The sequence below is a fragment of the Harpia harpyja genome, chromosome 1, assembly GCF_026419915.1.
Source record: "Harpia harpyja isolate bHarHar1 chromosome 1, bHarHar1 primary haplotype, whole genome shotgun sequence".
Lineage (NCBI taxonomy): Eukaryota > Metazoa > Chordata > Aves > Accipitriformes > Accipitridae > Harpia > Harpia harpyja.
The window spans coordinates 63,393,387-63,415,915 of record NC_068940.1 but is presented as its reverse complement, the minus strand read 5'-3'; the positions used below and the strand labels follow the sequence as shown (position 1 = coordinate 63,415,915).

At 39.9% G+C, this 22,529-nt stretch overlaps 1 protein-coding gene across 2 annotated transcripts in view; it reads right to left on the bottom strand.

The window, feature by feature from the left end:
* GADL1 (glutamate decarboxylase like 1) overlaps positions 1 to 22,323 on the bottom strand; it is an 86,106-nt gene extending 63,783 nt beyond the window's left edge. The window contains exons 1-6 of one of the 2 annotated variants that reach the window (XM_052797502.1): positions 22,157 to 22,323; positions 10,367 to 10,536; positions 9,431 to 9,557; positions 7,633 to 7,723; positions 6,810 to 6,916; positions 5,249 to 5,364 (exon numbers count right to left, since the gene is read on the bottom strand). In XM_052797502.1, coding sequence (XP_052653462.1) covers positions 5,249 to 5,364; positions 6,810 to 6,916; positions 7,633 to 7,723; positions 9,431 to 9,557; positions 10,367 to 10,536; positions 22,157 to 22,256 — 711 coding nt within the window. In that variant the 5' untranslated portion in view covers positions 22,257 to 22,323. The remainder of the gene's footprint in view (positions 1 to 5,248; positions 5,365 to 6,809; positions 6,917 to 7,632; positions 7,724 to 9,430; positions 9,558 to 10,366; positions 10,537 to 22,156) is intronic. The other variant, XM_052797510.1, reaches the window with a different exon arrangement.
* Between the last annotated feature and the right edge of the window lie 206 nt (positions 22,324 to 22,529).

Here is a 22,529-nt window from a genome sequence, read left to right as displayed (position 1 = left end):
GCTAAAGCCTTTACCACTTTATCCATGTAATTTTTCTATGTGCTTTCTCTAAACATCAGCTGTTGGCCACTGCCAGAGACAGGATACTACGCTAAACTGACCCTTGGCCTGATCCAGCAACTCTGTGCACAGGATCAAGCTGCTCCAGCCCCAAAACTTACCAAAGCCTTTAGATGTGGTACAATTGGGACTTCCAAGGCTTTCAAAGCCCTATCACCGCAAAAGGATCTAAAAATCGTGGTGTTATGAAGGTTGTTCACATGAACGTGAATCTTAGAAGCCATTATGAAAGCAAGCAGACTTTAGATAGGACTCAGCACATCTTCAAAAGTTAATATGAATTTTGCAAAAGGTTCCAGTCTGGACCAGTCTGCATTTTTCAGAAAATGAAGTTACTATTTCAGCAAAGAATTTTAGCTAGGTGTCATCACAGAGACGTTTTTGAATGACTACAGATATATGCAGCCCACTTCTCAGTTTGCACTGAATAAAGGGCATTAGCCTATGAAGCCTGTGAAGCAAGTGTAAAAGAAGAGGCCCCTTCACCTGCTCAAAGGATGTTAGAAATGGGTGTTTATTCAATCAGAATGTGATAAAATGGCTCTGCTGAGAAGGATACGTAAACCCACGGTCCACTCTGTACTTTTTAAAAGCTTTTTTCTGTTAAACAAATATTGAAGGTATATCTTACCATATTTCCAACATTCACCTCTATAAGGACCTGCTCTACTGTGGATACTCTTACTCCAGCATAAGAACATTTTGTCTTATTCCAGAACAACAGTATGCTGATCCCTGGTTAATCCATCTTCAAGATTAGCCTGGGAATTCAAGATACAGTAACCTTCTTAATCTGAAGATATTTTTAGATGTCAAAACCACTCTGAATAACCTGCAGCATGCCAAATGTCTACACCACTCAGCAATGGAGTCAGTTTTGACAGCATGCAGCATCTCACAGGACTACACAGTTCTTCTGAGAATCAAGATCATCCAAGCCTTGGATAATCACTGCTCTTCTCAAAAAATATAATTGGCTCTTTTTCACATTATTACTGAAGAGTTAAAATAACGCACACTCCAGCAACTGCAAAGATGTCTAGAATTGTTACTTTTCATACAGGAGGTGAAGCCAGGTGGTTAATTAATTCCACTTTCTTCCAGAGAGTTCACACAAATGCAGTTACTGCAGAACATAATTATGAAAAATGTACAACATTTTAATGTGTGGGTATGAATATATTAAGGGTATTAAGGCCTGTCACGCTTATTTTGATGAGATGGATCATCTCAAAGGGCTCTTTTTCTTTTTGACAAAAAGGTTTCCCCCACCATGATCTACTTTTTAAATAAAGGCATTCAAAGATACTACCTGATACTATCAGGTAGTTTTAAGAAAGCTTAATTCTGTAACATCACACATTCACAAAGCCTTTAGGGCTCATTCATTTAGACTGTTAAAAGAACAGAAACATACATAGGTGGATAATTAGTCCTACATTACATCAAGTTACATCAATAATGGTAATAATGATTGTAGAGTAGCTGTGTGTTGTTCAGTAGAAGTTTGAAGATGTTTTCAACTGGTTAGCAAAGCACTCAAAATACAAGTTGCCTCCATCACTGATTTCTATCCATTAGGTTCAAATGAAAGGTATGAATCACCAGGAATAATCAGTTTGCTCCAAACTGAGAAAGCAGTAGACCTGCAAATTCACTATACTAGTAAACAGGCAATCACTACATCATGTATTTTATTATAAAAAATGGTATGGGAGACTGGGAGAAAGATAAGAGGCTTGAGCACCTGAGAGAATATACAAAAAAGCAGAGGGAAAGAGAAGGACAAAGGGAATACTAAAACAAAACAGGCTGCAAGACACATTATTTCTCGCCTCCACAAGTACTTCTGCGCCTCTTGGAAAATTTTGTCATGTCTTCAGGAGGACAGAAAAGGGACAAGACTTATACTACCCCATAGACTTGGAATATGCTTTCCTTGATGAAAAAAGTAGTCTTTCAGTTATATTGATTGAAAACATATAAAAATTTCTTTTTTTCCCCCACTATCATTACTAGAAGCCATTATGCTAAATTACACCACATCAAGAAAAAATATAGCAGAGAACATTTAGCAGCTCCAGTCACAAGTGTCAACTAATTCACTTGTTCATCGTTCCATTTCAAAAAAAAAAAAAAGAAATATTCAGATAAAAGGTATTATTTGTATCTAGATTATATATGTAATTTGAAATAATAATTTTAAATACTGTGAGTTCAGATTATTCTTGCCACATCTTTTGCAATTTTGTTTGTTTAGACACATTATTAAATCTGTAGCCATTTGTAGCAAGAAATGAATGCCTTTGAGCACAAGATCAAATTGGAACAGTGCATTTAAGATGTGCTGCTGTACTATTTTAACTATAGCTAGACATAGTTTTCATTTCCTAATAATGTTTGCAAAGACAAGATACTTTCCCCCTGTGCTCATTAAAACAGAAGATAAATTTGTATTTTCTTGCTTTTGAAAAGTTTCCTAGAAACATGGTTGCATAAAGCAATTACATTATTACGAGATTGTTTTATTGCTCATTTTTGTCTGTTATAATTTCAACAGGGGACAACATGGTGAGCTAATGTTGTGTTCTCTCACTTTATTACTTTCATGATCAAGTTGCACTGGGGAGGAATTTAGTTTCATTGCATCTAAAAAACCGCTCATACCAGCATGCACATTTCAACTGTTTACACATCCTCTTCTACCCTCAGTTACCTCAAATTTAGCAGATTTCTACCTTTCAGGTCAACGCAATACATTCTTGGGTCCAAATAAAGTTCAGATGGGACTCAAATAGCAAAAAGTGATAAAAAGGTGGGCTGACATCTATAACTACAACTGTATTCAGCTCCTACGGAACCACAAATCATGCCTCAAGAAAGTGGGATATAACCATTTCTCTACTACTGCTACTGTCTCAAGAGGAATCACTCTGTGATGGTCCAGCAAGAAAACTACAAAGTAGTAGCATAAAGAGTTTTCATTATCACCATAATTTTAAGTAGCTAAGCATTTTACTTGGAGGAACAAGGAGCCTTTTCATTCCTGAAGGCCAAACAGAGCATGGGAGGACCTTGGGTGGGCCATGCATTAAACATACACCTTCGTGTTATCCAAGAACATACAAATAGCCCCAGATCACATAAAACTGAGTCAGTGACAAGTCCATGCTTGCCCCTGCTCTACAGCAAGGCAACTCTTTCAGTCTGCCAAGTGCCAGACTGAAACTTTGAGACTTGGCAACTCAAGGCAAAAATCATTTCATCTGAACACAGTGTTGAAGCCAAGCCCTAAAATGACAAGTGCCTTGAGCAGCCATATGTTTTGACTCCTTATCAATACTCTCAGTTGATTATAGCCTCATGGCTTCTCCATCCCACCACTGTTTGCCTGATCACATTGAAGATAAACACAGGTTGTTAACTTTCCAAGATAATTTTTTTTTAATCATTTGCTTCTCCAGGTACCTCTTCAGTGAAAACACAAAAAAAAAAAAAGAAAGAAAAAAAAGCAAGCAGCACAAAACGCTAAGTAAAAGAAGGCTCAAAATAAAAACAAATAATAAAACTTCAGATTGTGTGACACAAGCACTTGTGTACTTATCTTCAGGGTGGGCCATTTGTTACATATATTCTCAATATGACATATCTGAACTAAACAAAATTCCAAAAGGTAACATAACTTGGACTCAGTACGGGTGGTTCTAAAATAAGTATATATGAATATGCACATCTCCTCCCTCGTGACCATGAATAAACACTAGAGATCTTAGACAATAGCCACAATATCTAACTACTAAAAGTGGCAGTTTTACAGTAAGTGATTATTGAGTACTAAAGACAACATGGTTTTGTGAATCAAGCAAAGTATTGGACATCAAGAGCATTGCCTTACAAACAATTTACCAATTTATTTTTCCTGGTGAGTTCTATGTTTTATGGTTTTGGTCTTTCTGGTGAAGCAAAGACATCAAAATAAATTTACTCTGAGGGTCAAATAAAATTTCTTTTGTCATGAAATTAAATGCTTGTTTGGTTTGGAGTATGAGAGTATACATTTTAGTTAAATCTCACAATGAAATAAAATGTTACTTAGTGATAGAAATTCTACATGCTTCACCTCAAAAGCATTAACAGAACATGTTTCAACCTCAATTTTTCTTCCTTAGCTATTTTTAAGATGTGATGGATTAAGTATGAACTGGCATGTCATTTCATATACACACTTTTCAGAAAGAAAAAACCTAAATACATTTTGCCCAGGAAAAAAAATATCCCTTTATTTATGACATTTGGATTCAAAATGTGTGCTGTCTTGAACAACTTATGTGATGCCTTCATCCCTCCGGCCTCTTCAAAATAAGCCTCTTGTCTATTTACACTGCAAACTGTTTGGAGCATAAACTTAAGAACTAAAATTATTCTAGTAACTATATACATCCTAGTACAACAAGGTTCTCGCTTCCACTGGGGCCTTTAAATAGTGGAGTCAGAATTAATAATAACTCTGTACTAATCAAATGATAAACTCTTAAAATTGGAGGGACAGGTGAAAGAAAAAAGCCTCCAAAAATCAGCTTCAGAGGAAATGTATGAATATAACTCCCACAGGCAGTTTGGACAGATATTAAAAAACTTGAAAACTAGCCACATATTTTCAATTATTTAAAGAAGAACTGTCTGAAGACCAAGCAGTTTTTTCTGAAATGCTTTATGGTGGGTTTGGTTCTGTACCACAACCAATCTGTATGCAGACATACGGCAGAGTGGGAGCTGCAGAGAGTCATCTCACAGGTCCACAAGTGCTCAGCTTAGTACAAATTAAACCTGCAGAAAACAACTTTGACATCCAAAACCTATGGTTCCTGCTAGACTTCCCATGCTGTGGGAAATCAAACGCTGCAGACCTCCACAACAGACCACATGCATTCTGCTTCAGGTTTGCCCCACATAAAACCTATTCTTAGATCAGCAGTTTCCAAGAGCAGGAACATCTGTGTTTGTTTTCTGAAAGCACGGAAGCTTCTGCAGGGAAATTTACTATCAGACTTCTCCATTTAGCTCCAATATTCCGCATCATACACAGATGACAAATTTATTGTACCAGTGCCCCATCAGATATGCAAATGATATAATTTTGCAGCCACTGAAAAATAAAGTTCAAAAAGCTTTTTTGTTTTGCTTTTACCTCTTCTGAAGTGAACAGGACTAGTCTTGGCAAACCTGAAAGTCCTTTTTCCTTTATCTCAGGACAAAATTTGTATCTTGCTAGGTTCATAGCATACATATTAGAAACAGAGCCACCTGCAGAAAGAGACACAAATATCATATTAGCCACAGTCCTGGCATCTGTCCTGTGTCTGAGTGCTTGACCTATTAGGGAAAAAAACCCCAAACATACAGTTTTCCTATAAATGCATCCATCTAGCTTATTTCCTCCCCAAAAGCCTACAGACATAAAATGAACTTTGGGTTCTGCAGCATGCGTGGAAACAGAGCATGTTTGAATGCTCTTTGGGGATATTTCCTGAAGAATAAGAACTGTGCCCGAACAGTCCTCCCCAACAAAGAATACCCTGCAACAGCTCCTTCCCATTTACACTGAAGCAGTGCCAGCTCAGCTGCCCACACTGAGCTCAGCTGTGGCTGCACCGTACGGAGCCTAGGAGATCTCTTGGGCAACCAGGCCTCAGAGATTACAGGGAGAAAAAAGCCATTAGAAAAAAAAAACCCACAATGAGTGGGAACTGGAAGATCTGCAAGGTAAGATCTGGACAGGTTTCATTCACTTAAAATAACAAAACCAAAATAATAAGAAACGCCCTTACATAAAACTAGCACAAAAAAGTACAATTCATTTATCTTAACAGTATCTCAGTAAGTTTTAATTAAGAAAGTCTGCCATAAAAGCAAGGATTCCACTGAAAATACACATCAAATCTGATGTGAAAAAAAAATCCATACCTTTAATATATTTTTTAAAAAAATAATTAGGGGATTTCAGTTTGTTTATTTTTCTACTACTTACATGTAGGCTAGAATTACTGACTTTGTTTTGGTGGGGGGGTTAAATCCATTTACTCACTTAGTTTCTCTTCTCACCCCCAAATTAGATAGAAAAGCTTCACATCTAGCCTACTAATTTGTTATCTGAATAATCTGTGGAATAAAATCATTATGCTTCATTATTTCAATACAGTGGGCTGGAACGCTGTTTTACAGAACATTTGAAAACCGTGACTTATCAAGAAGCTTAAGAAGTATGTTTGGTTGGCCTTATCGCAACTTTTAATAAAACTATCAAAACTCAAAGGAGTTAAGCTCATGACACTCTCACTAAGATAAACTCTGGCTCCCACAGTTGATATGCAGGATACACAGATAAGTGCCCTCAGGCACCACTGGTTGGTGTATAGCATGTAAATCAGCTCCCTGTCTGTCAACCAATTTGACTCAGTCCGGTGAGGCTGTTGGTATTGTTGTTAATAAGGTCAGGAAGGGCATCAGTTACAAACAATTAATTTCCACATAATTACATTTAATGTAGAACTGTTTTCATTCATTCGCTGATCAGATTCACAGAATTATTACTAGAAACACGTAAAATAAGCCTGGATTAAATAGCTCTGTGTGTGCATCACTGGATTTTTGCATGCATTTTCAAATATTCTACATGAATCCAATATTCACGGAACTACTGGTATTAGTTGGTTTATAATGACTCAGCTTGAAATCTGAACTGTTCCTACCTGGATTAAATATACCATCACCTTCTTCCCAGCCTATGAACTCAATCATTTTCTTGATGACTGCTTCTTCCACCAACAGAAACACAGGGGATACTTCATATGTATATCTGAACAAAAATAAAAGCATCATGATTGGTATTAAGACTAAAGAACTCATGCCACAGAATATTGCTAAAACTAGATGAAGATGAAGGTTTCTTGCACTTTAATCTATCAGAAGCTGACCACCATCAGCAGTAGAACTCTAAACTAAAAACACTATGGATCTGACCCAGTAGAGCAATTGCTTAGTTCCTGACAGCATCACATTGACACTTCCACTCTCAAAGTAATACATCAGAGTTTGCTTTTAATGTAGGTCATGGGCTTAAATTTCAGCTATAATGATCTATTGCAAACAACAATTACTTTTTGTTTAGGCTTTTGTTTAGGCTTTACATTTGCAAGTAAACAGCAGACAGGTAACCATTTGCATTCAACTCTGTGCAGAATGCTTCAAAGGAAATGAAAACTGAATAAGTCTAATTAATTCATTTTTATGCACTAAGTAAGATAAAAGTCTAGGTTTAAAAGCATTGAAAAACAAAGATCTCTCCTCTTAAACCCCACCTCACAAACTAGAAAAAAAGGCCTCATCAGATTAGCCAACCTTCTGGTTAGCTCTTCAGCCAATCCAGACTGTTTTCTCTCCCAAATTCTTGCACAATTCCTACCTCCTCTGTAACACTGAAAACAGAAGTTAGAAGGGGGTAGGGTGCAAAAAAAGCTGTTATTCCAAAAAGCATGCTAATTCATCATCAAGAGGACAATGAAATACACTTACACACTTGGGTTCAGTGCTTCTGTAATGAAACGAGCCACTAATGAGTAATAATCTATTCCAGCATACAGCTGGTTGAAAAATCTTGGGTGACCTGAAAATAGAGATGAAAAGCAAGCAGTGACAGGACATACATGAAAAGAAAATATATCACAGGCCCTCTCGGTTGAACACTGATCACTGCAAATCACAATTCACTCCATCATTCTCTCAGTATTTTCTGGACTTACTGTCCTTTCCTTAGATTAGACAATCCCTTGAAAGTAAATTTAATAAGCACTTTCAGGTCCCAAAACAAGGTTTGAGAGATATAAATAGTGCACAGAATGAATGTGGGTTGTTCACAAGTTTTACAAATAAAAAAAAAAGAAAAGGAATTGACAACTGAGTATACACCATGGCTTTTAACAGCTATCTTGAGGCCACAATGGATGCTCAGCCAAATTTTGGTAAGCAATAGAATACAGGAACCTGCTGATCCCAGGCAGCTGTGCCTATGCTCCCACCAAAGCCTCAGTATTGAGAGAGAGAGAGGCAGTTTAACATCTTTGAAAAACTTGCTGCAGACTTAAAATGACAAGTTAAGAGAATTTGTTTACCTGCCTCAAAACACCGAGATATAACCAATTGCGAGAAAATTCTATACCATCACTAACTATAGAAACAAGTCAGTTCAGCAGCGGGATCACCACCTAAATTTTAATGCACAGCATAGTACTTTTACATGCAAAATCAGGTAAACTGTATGGCTCCATTTATATTATATCTGGGGCTTCAATAAATGTTTATACTTAGATTAAAGACTATTTGCACAGCATATTTTTATATACAATACCCTTTCTAAGGTGACATAGTGTAACAAATGAAAATCTAAAGCCAATTTGCAAAAGTAAGATAAACAGAACACCTTCCAGTAACTCAGTAATTATATCTGCGTATTATTAGTGCACTCCCCCTGTAGATCAGTATTGCTACTTTTCTGTGGTTTTCAAAGGCATGCATTCACTCTCAAAATTATTTTACGGTTCTACTTTGTTGCAACAGTGACTGTATCAAGGAACATGCCCTGGAAATCCACAACTAACTATATCAAATGTCATTCTCACTTTCCAAAACACAGCCTAAGCTAAGCCACATCTGAAATCCCGAGCTACTGATCCACAGCAGTTTCCTGAACAGATGTTGTTCGTCCCATTTTGCTAAGATTGAATTATACTACACATGCTGAAGAAAGGTTAGCTGTAGAGAACTAACCCTACAGAAATGTGGTATACTGTCTCTGAAACGTTGCTGGTGCTCTTCTCACAGTGTCTGGAACAGGAATTACTGCCTATCAGCAAATTAACACCCTATTGCTCAAAAAGAACAATAGTAAATGTAGGGTAATCGTCACTAAGAATGCATGAGGGCAATGACAGCGACCCCACTCCTCACCACCCAGACAGCAGTAAATGACACCCAAAGGTCCTTCTCCTACCTGTTTTGCTAGACTGTTATATCATAGCTGTCTAGGTGACTTTCTCAAGACTTCAAAATGACAGAATCTACCATTAATGTCAATGGCATTATAGGAACTAGTTTTCGATTAGTTTGCCATGATTACACATTTTAGTCAAACCTGTAGTGACCAGCATTCAGTCAAACAACAGGAACACAGCCAGATGTTTGCATAGTTGTATAGGCAGGCAGAAAACAAACATTCACACCCCCAGTTTCCCAAAAGGTGACAAAACTTTGTAAACGTTATCCTGTCTTCCTAAGTCAGCATACAACATAACTTCACTAGAAATCACATTCCTACTGGTTTTGACGCTGTATTGTATAACATCCCGGCAGAGTTGCAAGAGTTTCTGATGAGATTCTCCAGTGTCCCTCATTTCCAGGTCAAGAATCTGCTTCAATGTTTCGGGGGCTCGCCACTCACAAACCTAGTGATGGGGAGAGGGGGAGACACCAGCAGTGAACAGGTGAGCCAAGAGGAAGAGGTCATAAAGGTACAAAGTAAGCACCACATTCAGCACTGGTTTCACAAAACTGCCCATTGCAGGGCAGCATGCCACCACAAAATATCTCTGGTAAACTGGTCTCATGGGATCTAGGTTTTATTGTGTGTTGGGCATTGCTTGACCATAAAAATTAGACTGGGGAATGCTGGAAGGCAGAAAAGCAAGAGACCTGCAGGTCAGATTCTGTCCTTAGTTAAGGATTTGTAATCACAGCATTTTCAGATGCTGTTCTGCCGAGGGGTGGGAGCAACCAGTGCATGCTCAAAGGCAAGCCCGGTTCATTTGCAGCTCCTTTCCCCATACAGCCTCTTAAGCAGTGTTTCTGGGAAAACCACAGCAATCTCATAATGTTGCCCTTCCACACTGGTACCACATCCACTGTTCCTCCTTCTCCAATACCAGTGCCCCTCAGGAGCAAACAAATAACGCCCCCCATCCCAAACAAGAAAAACACTACACCCACTTGTCATGTCAAAGAAAGTGCCCATTGTACTCCGAGATTAAAAAAATCATTATTTTCTGGAAAATATGTACACTAATTATGTTATTGAAAGATTTTATAATGCGATCTCTCTTAATTTGTAAGGCTGTCTTTTTATTTCAGAGCCAGGCACAGACTATGTAAGCCTCAAAACTGCTTCTAAAGTGCAATAAAATACAGCTTAGAAAAAAAATTGGTTTATTGTTCATTTTCTCTGTTATAAATGCTCAACAACACTCTATGGCTTTACCTTTTCTGTTACATCATCAGCTTTCTGGATGACTTCTTCCATTATAATATTACAGGCCTCTTCCACAAACTTCTCTCCTGCTTTTGAGTCCATTATTGGACCATTTAGGATGACCCCATCCACCAAAACAGCATTCTTCTTCTGGAGCATCTCCTGTTTGCAAATGCCATCTGTAAGATAAATAACTCACCTTTAGAGCAAGGCCTGGACAACTAAATCATAAACGAAAAAAAAATATTCTTTCATCTCTGAAGATTTAGTCAACTTAAGGAAAAAATACACACGGACTCTACACACGTACAAAAATCCTAGCTTTTGGTGGAAGAATCTTTACAGACAGAAAACCCCAATGTGTTACTTCAAACCTAGATTGTTATTATGTAGGTAATAACAGCCTACTGTATGGTATCTACTGCTTTCTGTAGCATACAAAAGCATGAAAGGCATCTTCTAAACACAGAGGAAAATACAGTTCTGGCCTGGAATATGATACAGATGGATAAAGAGAAATAAAGTGCAAGATAATAGGCATTTTTCTCAGCTGAAAATGTTTCCCTCCACGTTATCCCTCCTGCTCCCCGTTTTTCATGAAATAATTTTTAGTTTCATTTCCCATATCTTTATGCTGCTCTTTCCCACCAGCCAGTCCTATTGCTCTGAGTCTTCTGCATCCTTTGCAGAGTGTTTCACTGATCCATGCTCCATGAAGATAAAACCTTTTGAGATTACTGTCAATATCACATACCTGTACTTCTCTCCTTTCTCCCCTCATCCTATTATGTGCCCTCAGTCACTAATTACAGTAATTTGCTGTGCAGATTATCTTGTTTATTCACTTCAACAATGACCTCTTTCCTCTGCCTCACCTTTATCCACTAGACTACTCTCCTGATGTTTTCCATAAACACATCGCTACTTCCTCCTTTACATTACCTCTGAAAGCACATCCAAGATGCTTGTAAGACACTGGCCAATAGCGTCAACTACGTATCTATTTCATGTATTGATTTCATATGGTAAGATCAGGACTCCAGTTTTAATCAAGGTGAGGACAAAGACGAAAGTGAGACATTTGGAGATATCAGGGGAAGAGACATTTGAAACAGTATAGCGCTGAAAGGAGAAGCGGTAACTACCATATTCAAATTATCTGGCTTACAGACAGCATCTGTCCATTGATCTCGCCCTAGAATAGCTAAGATCTATGAAGCCAGGCAGCATTGCCTTGAAGGGTCATCTTTATCTACAGTGAGGATGGTGGAAGGGTAAAGATGTATGAAGGAGAAAGTTCTATACCCAAACCAACTTTATCTTCTGCTTTACTTTTTACTCCAGTTACAAAGTACAGAAGAAAGGTAGCTTCTTCACAGGTCTAAACAAACAACTGAATTTCCAGAAGACTGCCAGACACTGCAGTCTGACACATTCATCATGCTTATAATAATTACAGTTCCTCATGCGCAGGAGGACATCAAAGAACAATGCTGCGTAGAAAGGTGCATGACTTCGAGGTTCATTGATTGAAAGAAATCCTGCCAATCCCATGATCTTTTATTTACTGATGACTCAGAGAAGCTATTCAGTTCACTTTCACTTATCAGGAGAGATATGACAAACAAGATAAAATTCCAACATGAGATGGAACCTCAGGCTTCCTATAACACTGATGACAAAAATGAGACCCCCCCCCACCCTCTGCATTTCTGAAATTACTTCTATTTTTAATCCAAAGGAGCAATATACTATATTTTGCTGAACAGAGTAGCCTTCGGCACATTGTTATAGGAGAGGCATAAATGTTCTTGTGGGAGAGATACAGAACAAGCAGATAAACAGTATTACATCTTCAACAGGCAAAGAGGGAAAATCACAGACATCAAAAACGTCAATTCTTATCATGCTTCCCAGCACACCACAGCAGAGGCACTGTACAGAAATTGCAGCTTTGAAAAAGTCTTAGAGGTTTCTCTCTGAAAACACAAGCTAGTAGGTCAACTTCACAAGACTTAAACCACCAGGTATTAACAAGGAATTGGAAGGCATCAGGTCTTTGGGCAGACAGAACAGGCACTATTTTTGGATTGAGAGTTAGTTATTTGATGCATAAATAGCTGCCTTAAGTACTAACCAGAGTTCAACATAAACACAAAAAAGAATCTCAGCCTTGACATCACTTGAAGATGCTATCATCTCCATGTATGTCAAAGGTGTTTTCTTTCTATGGAAAAGAGGACAGGATCTAAAAAAAACTACATGGGAGATTAATATCTATCGCAGAGCACAGATGTTAATACTTCCTTTGGTTACAAGAAGAATAGATGGTGGAGCTCACCAACCTCACTAACTCCTTTTTTCTGCTGTGCTCCACCTCTCAGGTCTCTGCTAGAACCAGAGCTGTGCAAAAGCTTTCTGTTGGTAACTCCATCAGCCCTATTTCTGACACTTTTGCACAGAGATGTGATACTAGTACTTCCATGACTTTACATGATCTCTTCCAGGGATTCTGTGAAAAGCAAAAGCAGACTTTACATTACTTTTTCTGCCACGTCTTTAGGGGGCTGGGTCATGGGTCTAACAACAGCTCCCTGTTTGAAGCAGGTCTGTTCACCTCTACACAGAGTTTTACAGTCTCCACAGGACACTTTGTGGAGCCTGAGGAAGAAGGGATCCTCTGGAAAATAGGTGATAGTCTACCCCTAGTCCCAACACATCTAATGCTGGGCCTCAGGCACAGTCTATGAAAGCGAAAGGCAAAGCAGAAGGGTCAAAAGAAGGGAGGGAAAAGAGCCTTCATTTCAACAGCAATTTACCTGTGTAAGGCTCCAGCAAAGAGTTCAGGACTTAGCCCACATTATATTTCATTAAATAATACACTTTGCAATTATTTACCACTTTCTCAATAATTTTTTGGTTATCACTTACCATTTCAATCTGAACTTGCTGAGCTGAATTCTACCCTGGAACACACCATAAGACTATTACTAGAAATTAATAGGAACAACTATTTCACAATCAGCATCTAAATCAAGCCCCAAACATACACATTTTCCAAGGCAAAGGACTTCAGGTTTTGCAAACCACTGGTGGATATATACACTATTCCCATCCCTCATGATTTTACTGCAAATCCTGTGATACTTAATCTTCTACTTGTAACTGTCTGACTTCTGGAGTTCTTATGAGAATTCCAAACTCTTCTTTAGTGAAACATAAATGTGTTTCCTCCTGGTTGCAGTAATAACCTTGAAGAGGAAAACTAAGTAGATGACAAAAGTCTGAATTTCCATAACATTTTTTTTCCTTTTATCACATTTTTTAAAAGATCTATGACCAATTTATTATGTTTTAGATGGGTGAACCTCCAGAAAGATTCAAGGTTCACTTTGTATCACAGTACCCAAGTTAAATAGCGTAATTTTAACACCTTCTCAAAGCTCGGCGACCAATCTAAGAAACTCACACACTATCTTTATGAGCTGATAATGTGTTGTCTCTTTAAAAAAAAAATCTTACCTCAAATGCTCAAAACATTATTTTCCAAGAATTTGGGGCCTTTTACATATCTGTCTCAAACATACCTCATTGCACTAAGGGAATGTTCCACATTGAGCCTACTTCATCGAAACAGCATCTTGTCACATATACATTTTTTGTTTTCAAACATGATAGGCAAACAATCTAGAGATGTGGCTGCAATAAATATATTCTTTTCTATTTAAGAATACAGAAACAGACTCCTAAGCAGACTCAGAAAAACAGACTTCCAGAAAGTATATCAAATGCAATTTCAGCCAAATGGCTCCAGGCTTAAAACAGAACTGAAACTTCACCAAATGGAAGTGCTTTAAATCAGAGATTAAGGATTATTGACTGTTCAAGATATCCTTCAGCAAAAAAGACGACTCGATCCTGCTCCAATTGAAAGCAATTGGGCATTTAGCCACTGGCTTCAGCAGAGGCAGAATGAAGCCTGTAATTCTCACATTTCATCCCGAATGAAATATTCTATTACAGAAGCCGAAGGATTTCCAACCAGCATTTCATTTTTATGATCAATATTATTTTCCCAGCAGAAAACAAATTAATTGGAGATGAAATAAAGTACAGAAAGACAAACATTTTCTTCAGATGTTTCTATATCTTTATGCAAGCACTACCAAGTATTTTAAAAGCTGCATCTGTGTTTCCATAAACATATAGAAACTTTCACTGCTGAATTCTTGCACTACAAAAAGAAACTGGAGCCTTGTACTTGGCACATTCTGACAACATTTGGGAGAGTAGAATAAAATGCCCAGAAAGATTTACTGCTCACAAGGAAAAGACAGAAACAGAAGGGGGTGGTTGTGAAAGAGTAGCTTGTGCTTGAATGCCAGAGCCAAATCCTGTTCAGTTTACACTGTACTAGTACCACTGACTATTCAAGCAAACGCAAAAGGCTGGCTTTGACCAAAGGCCAATTTCTGCTTTGTAACTAATACAATAATAATTGCCAGCATTAATCAGAAACAAATCTTAAATTTCTCATTCTGCATGATCTAGTCATGGTTCTTCTTTCAGAAGACCTCAGTATTTTCTTTCAGTGTGTCCAGAAAAAAGAAAACAAGTGAACTTCAGTGTCAAGACTCCACACCACCATGTTTAATGGATTACTGTGGTGCCATATCATGTATCAAAGTATTAAAACACAAACCTGTCCCATACTATGCAGCAATTTGAGGCCCTTGGCATACATAATCTTTAAAGACAATTTGTTTCTTTAATCACCACTTTCTGTATGTCTATGACTAAAGCAAAGCCACTCCAGTTTTAAGGCAAAATACATAGTTTCTTAGTAAACTGATTTCCCAGGCCTGTTGCCAAGTAAAGGACATGCAGGTTTCTTAGAATCCAGTATATAAGTTGACTTGGTGTCCTGACAAAAGCCATCCATATGAAAAAAAAAAAGTAGGCACAGGTATGGTAGGGCTCATGCAATTGCCCCTATATTACACGTTCCTGTTTTGCAGGTTTATGGACCAGGCCTGTGGACAGGGAACAAGTTGGGTGCTCCCCTTCAGAAGGTCTGCAACAGCCTCCCGCCCCCCCCCCAGGAATCCTCTGACTGTGAAAATGCAAACGTGACCTTTACAGAGCCGGACTGAGGGAAACAAAAGTGCTTGTGTCCAGGCTCAAAGGCCCCTCAATAGACTCTGGGCACACTGCTAGCACTGAAAGGCAACAGTACAACAAACGGGTCCTATTCTCTGTTCCACACCTAAATTTCCCCTTCTGAAAGGAAAGGTTGGGAGGAGAGAGAGAAATCCGGAGAGGAGCCCCAGCAATTAATACCTGACAGGGAATGCAAGGTCCGCACTAGGAGAGAGGTTCTGTTTTCAGAGATGTTTCCAGCATCCTGAGGGGGCACCTGTATTAGTTCAATGCTCATGACATGTTGTGCCCATTCACTGCGTGCCAAGCGCTTGCTATACACAACAGTACTAGGCAGGATATGCTAAAAAAAAAAAAAAAAAAGCTGACAAAAGTTAAGAAACAAGAATCAGAAACTTTTATGCAGCCAAACCTCAGGAATTAATGTTAATATTTAATAACAGCTTCTCAATGCCCTAACCAAGTAACTGCAGGAATGACTCATGCTGTAACATTTCCAATTAGGAAGAAAGGCTGTGGAGAATTGGAATTCACCTTGACGCGAAACTGAGAAACGGCAGATGCCAGCTATGAAATGGAAATCCCAGCTCCCTGACCCCAATGAGATTCTCTCAACTCACATGTTCTAATTTTTAACATCTGCCAACAGTGTAGGAAGCATCTGAGAAACAAAATGGCTTTTATTTTAATTAGAAGTTGCACACTGATAATGAACATTTAATGAACGTTCCTTTTTCTGTGGAAAAATGAATATATTTGCAACATCCAAGTCAATCACAGGGACTGTGCATGGGATAGCAAAGTTAACAACTTCAGGAGGCTGAGTTCAGACAGAAGTGATGAATATATGTGTGACCCACATAGAATATAAAGAATCCCTGAGATTTCTCTGCTTCCCACTGGAAAAAATTGAAGTGAAAATACAATTGGGTTTTTTTCTAAATGGAAGTCCTGCAGCTTCATTTAAAAGTCCACAACAGCCTCTAATTTCATGCAAGAACTATATTTTTAGTCATAATATAAAAAGTTTTAACTCCAGTCTTTCAAAAATCAACTAAGAAAGCAGTAATTTACTAAAACGGAGTTTTCTGGGATTCAGTGCAAGTTAAAACGTAAAAATAGATGAAAAGTCTAAATTTCATTTTAGGAAGTTTTACCTCTATATTCAAGTTACAGTCAAAACAACTTTTTTCCTCTCACTTTTTGTTAACGTCATAAACTCTTCCATATTTTCCGTTTCCTACAAAGGATTTCCAATTACTGCTCACTAACTTACATCTACAACATTGGTCTGAGATATGCCCTTATTTACTAACAGGGAGAAGCTAGTGCACAGTAAATCAGGATGTAACTTTCCAGCCCACTCGGTCCTCTGAACTAGTTTCTACGTAGACATAATTTATTAGCATATTACGTATAGCAAAGTAGTTCAATCCACTTTCAAAATGGAACAAGCTGCCTTGCACAAACTATTGTAACATTGCTGGTCAGATCAGCAGAGACCAGTTACACAGATGAGGGACCCAGCAGGGCTCTGGACCCATCACTTCAGATCATGCCTGCCCCAATTCCCTATGTGGTTTTGGGAAACCCCTCCAGAGCTGCAAGAGGCCAAGCTGCTGGGTGACAACACACATTAGCAAGTGCCAGGAGAAGACACTGGCAGTCCTTTCTGAGGGCAGCAGCCTGGATGATGCCTGGTAGAAGCACAGATCTGACCATGCTATGCGTGCTAGGACTCACCAATGAGACCATATGATCCCTGCCCCAGCAAAGCAGCTGAAAGAGGCCCAAACAGAATGCCCACACTACCTACAGTCTCACTGCACCCACGTCTTCCATTTTTCCTCTAAGGCAGGCAGAAGATGGATAACTTATTTGGGGTTTTTTTGACCATGCCAAAACTTTAATCAGTCATCTGAGATCAGCATCAGCACTGCAACCAAATACCAGGTACATACAGTATTTGTTGCTTACTCTTTCCCCTTCAGGCAGGTGTAACAGCTTTTTAACATGATACATTGGCCCCAAAGGGGGCTCAATAATCCCTGAACAATGGAGTAGGTCTGTTTGAGAAAAATGAGTTTAAGACGCTCAATGAGACACAAGCCATCTTGCAGTGTAACTAGCAGCGGGACACCAAGCTGCTTATGAGACAACCTTTCTTGTTGAAACCCTGACATTTGCCAATGGATAAGATCATATTTATGAGGCTTTTCAGCTTACATAAGGTGAGACGTGACAAAGGGCAGAGACATCCAAGCTTTAGAGCCAAAAGCTCTTCCAAATTATCTAGATTTAACCAGCTACTTTGTAGAGTTATTGCTACTTCGCTGACAAAAGACCTTGGTCACTAAGAACCACTTTCCTCATATTTACAGCACTGAAAAACCTCTGGTCTAGTGATGACTTCTTTAAAGACACCTCTATTTGCTGACACTTCACAAATTTTTCATTAAAAAAAAAGAAATCAAGATCATATATACTCAAGAAACAGTAATAGAGATGGACATACATACATGTGAACCAGGTCAAAGCCACCTTTTACTACCCTTAGACTAGCCCTGACAATAATCATCAACAAAAACAACCTCCACTGACATGCCACAAAGCAACAACCATTTGTATTTAAATTTATTATTCCCTCATTGCACATGTATAAACCCCACTAATGTTAAAAAAAGATAACTTGTATGCACAGGTAGGAGAACAAAAAAGGGGGTAAATGGCCCCAATTTAGTCATGTCCTGCTGAGCATCCTTGAGTGATCAATGCTTTACAAACAACTACCTCCAACAACCTCTGCAGTTTGTGTCATTGTGACACGAGAAAAAGCAAAAAAGTCCATAAGAAATTTAACATCTGATTTTTGCAAAGCCTGAAGAGGTAGTTTTTGTAAATATTTGGGATGAGCATTAGGCCTGACTATTGCAAATCGGATGGGGGGGGGGGAGTCAGAGAAATACAAAGACATGTATTTCAATGTGTCCATGTTTTCTGTCTTGAACATGTAATAAATGCTTATGGAAATACAAATGGTCTTTAAAGCAGCAGGCTGCTTAAAATAATCAAGGGCAGGGAAATTAAGGCACATGAAATCTAAACTGTTTAATAGGCAATAATAGCTGAATCAGTATGCAACAAGATCTCCCAATGCATTAAAAAGTGACAATTCTTGGTTGTATAAGTGACAGCTTAAAAGATGCCTTAATCAAGAAAGAAAAATTATTTATTGAACTTCTCAAATGTCAAATTAATGAACATTTAGTGAAGGAGCTTAACTGCCAAGAAAATTCTTATTAATTTTAAAGTGCAATGAACGCACTCACACAGAATGGCTTTATTTGATGCAAACTTCATTTCTTGCAAACTTATGTTTCCCTTCCTCTGATGAAGTGATATTAGCAAAGATCCTAGTATCTTTTTTATCAGATCAGATTTTAAGACACAGGAGAGATCCTATTCCTCTGCTCTGACCAAAATACTAACCAGTATCACATTACCAGTGCCTGAAAGTCACCCTAACTTCCAGTATGTTTTACCATGCTTCACATTACACCTGTTTTGAGATGGCAACACAGCAACATCTTACATGAAATAAATGTTTACTGACTCATCTCCCCAGTTTGCTGACAGACACCAACCACATAACACCCCAAACATACCATATACACACCAAGCAGCCAGCAATTCAGAAGTTAAAAAGCAGCATATTGCATTAAATGCTGGTTGCTCCCTTACTCTTGTGGCTTCCAGCTCCGACTCTGTTTGTTGTACTTTATGAGCTAGTAACTTGCTTGAGACTCTGCTTAATAGACTCAGCCTTTATGCCCTACAAGGGAATATCTCACCTAGTTTTTTTTCCTCCAAATACAGAATTCTCCAGGCTTTCTCCATGCCAAAACAACCTTTGAAAGTGACCCTGATGCCAAATGACTGAAGGGTATAGACAGTCAAGATCCATTTCTGCAGCTAGGAACAGGAATCTACAACTTGGCCCCCTCTCATTAATGGGATTTTGCTATCTTTTTTGTTAGTGGAAGCATAGCCTAGAAAATCCTCTTCCTGCACAGTCATTAAGGCTGCCCTTATGGACAGCAGTGATAATGTCTGAGAGAAATTAGGCTCAATTAGGAACAAGCAAGATGAACCTCATAAGTGCTCACTTTCAGATACATTAAGGGTGTTTAAAAAAGGAAAGAACAAATAAAAACCAAACAACAACAACAAAAAAACCCCACAAAAAAACCCCAACCAAACAAAACAAAACAAAAAACCAAACAATGTCACCCCCCAAGAGTGCTCCCACTGCCTTCACCGCAACAGCCACTGCAAGGGTCACTCTATACACATCCAAGTCTCCACTCCAACTGTGTCCACTTTGCCAGCTGCTCCAGCTGTGCAAAGCAAACACAATGATACTGCTGCAACAGGCAGGTGACTTCAGTCTTTTGTCTCCTAGATGTTTTCCCACATAACCTTAAAAGCTAAGAGCACAAAAAATCAGTACTGAAAGGAGAACTGCACATACCAGCCCAGAAGGTCTGTTTTTCACTGTGGACTCACACTTACGAAAAAAAGCTTTCAGCAGGCAGCAAAGAACTTACCACCTCAAGAACCAAAGAGCCCCATTTCTCAGCTCAAGATAACAAGAGCAAAATCTTTCCCCAGATCCCAAACCACCTGAATTCACGAATAAGGCAACAATCAACACACACAGAAAAGGCTACAATGCAGCCCAACTTCTTCCACCATCCCACTCACATGAAGTTCATCCACCAGACAGAACCTGCTAGAAAACACAGCAAATCACCAAAGGTAAAGGGAAGACAGAACAGGGAGAGTAAAAAATTCCTCATGAGAGATAGAGTAGGCAGAAATTACAGATGCTACTTGTGAATAAGGCAGAGACTGGAAAATCTGCAGCAATGAGGGTGGGGATCTTATTATCACTAGACACATTCTATCTTACCAACACAAGCCAATGGTTTTGGAAGGAAATTAGACTTTTGGTAGCATACTGCAGGCAATATTTGAACAAGAACACTACTACCCAGCCAAAGGGAACACCGGGATCTTGGTCTTAGTGACCACCAGAAGCTTATCTTTGGTGTCGTCTTGGCAGAGGGTATTACGATAAGCTGCATCTGAAGCATATCACTTTTGCAGCTGCTGTCACTCATACAGTACTGCTACTCACATAGTACAGCTGTTGTTACTTGCACAGTACAGCCTTAAACTACTATGAACACTGGAACATACTTACTGCACACTAGAATTGTCATGTAACTTTACAATGCTCATTCAATTTATATTAAATCAAGCAAAAGGGAGCCATCGTTCTTAAAATACTAAGTTTCTGCAGTTTTCTTTCAAATATATTCTTTTGTTTAGAGTTTTTCCACCAATAGAGCGCTAATGACTTGGGTCACCCATGAATGCAAGACACTGAAATTCTGGGAGACCAGCTAGGAGACTTTCTCAACCTGGGAGTAAAAACTTTTTTAGTGTCTCATCCACGCTTAGGGTAAAGCTAGAAGAAATATACTAGGTCCAAGCCTTTTTGACTGTTTTCATGAGAAATTCCCAATTTGGGGTAAGTGGAAAAATTCTTATCAAGAATATTGATCTTGTGGGAGAGCGAACAGCCATCTGCACACACTTTTACTATTTTCTGACTTCGCAACCAGTTTCCACTCACAAGACCGTGGAATTCCTCATTTCTTAACCTTGCAAATAAAGGTATACCCAAAGCCTAGGCATACCACAATTTAGTCTCCGCATTTTCTAAGTTTCTCCAGAAGTCTCATTATTGTATTAGCCATAGGACTTCCACGTTGCCCACTTTCATAAACGTACGGGCAACTTTTATTTCTCATTACATAATGATGCAAGGCCTTCCTGCTAATGCAGGTAAACAAGTTAACTTGATAATACATTTATAAAGCAGGATTAACTTCTCCCTTCCCGAGACCTTTTGCTCCAAAGCAAATCACTGTATGGGCATGCCTGTTTTATGCTGGTGCCTGGGAAAAAAAAAAAAAAAAATTTAAAATAAAAGGCACCACTCTTTAAAGATCATTTACTTCAACAAAAATACTGTGCTGCAATGCTTTTATAATAATTGTTGCAAACTCTGTACCTTATTAACCGTTCTGGCTGCCTTACTGCTGCACTTGAACGAAAGGAGGCTATAGATAGATGAATACTCGACAGGCAGCCTTTCTGCTCACCTCCACACCCGACCGAGGAAGTTTCCGAACCGGCGGGAGCCCTTCCCGAAGGCAGCCCTACCCCTCCCGCACCTTGGCTGCGAACCCACCCTGCCTCGCTCCTCCGCCCCGAGCTCCCTCTCCTCCCCGGGCCCGCCGGCAGCCGCGGCGGGGCGGCTGCGGGACCCCGCAGGCCGGCGGTCGGCCGGGGAAAGGGCTGGAAGCCCCGAGCGGGGCCAGGAGCGAGGCGCTCCCCTTCCCCCTGCCTCCCCCGAGCCCCTCCGCCCGGCCCAGAGGGCGCCGCCCCGGCGGCCGCAGCCTGAGGCGAGGCGAGGCGCGGCGCGGCGGGAGGGAGGGAGAAAGCCGCAGCGCCGCTGAAGCGCGGAGAGAGGCGGGAGAAGGCGGCTCTGGCCCCGGCAGCGTTTACCCTCCATCTCGCCTTCGCGGTGGGAGCCGGGTGCGGACCAGCGGGGAGAGGAGGCACCTCCCCGGCGTGGCCCTGGCCGCTCCCGCGCCGAGCCGTCCATGTGCCGCGCCGGGGCCGAGCCGAGCCGAGCCCGCAGCCTTCACCCCGCAGCCACCCGGCCGCTGCCTCCGGGCCGCCTATTAATACCCTCGGCGCCACTGGCCCGCCGCCAGCCGCCTCCTCCGGCGGGAGGGGGCACGGCCGGCTGCCCCGGAGCGGGGAGCGGGGAGGTTGCGCTAAGGGAGGAGGGAGTTTTTAATGCCCGGGAGCTGCCCTTATTCCGAAGTCGGGGTTTCGTTGCTGTCGCTGCTTGTGACAGAACTTGTTTCGGTGC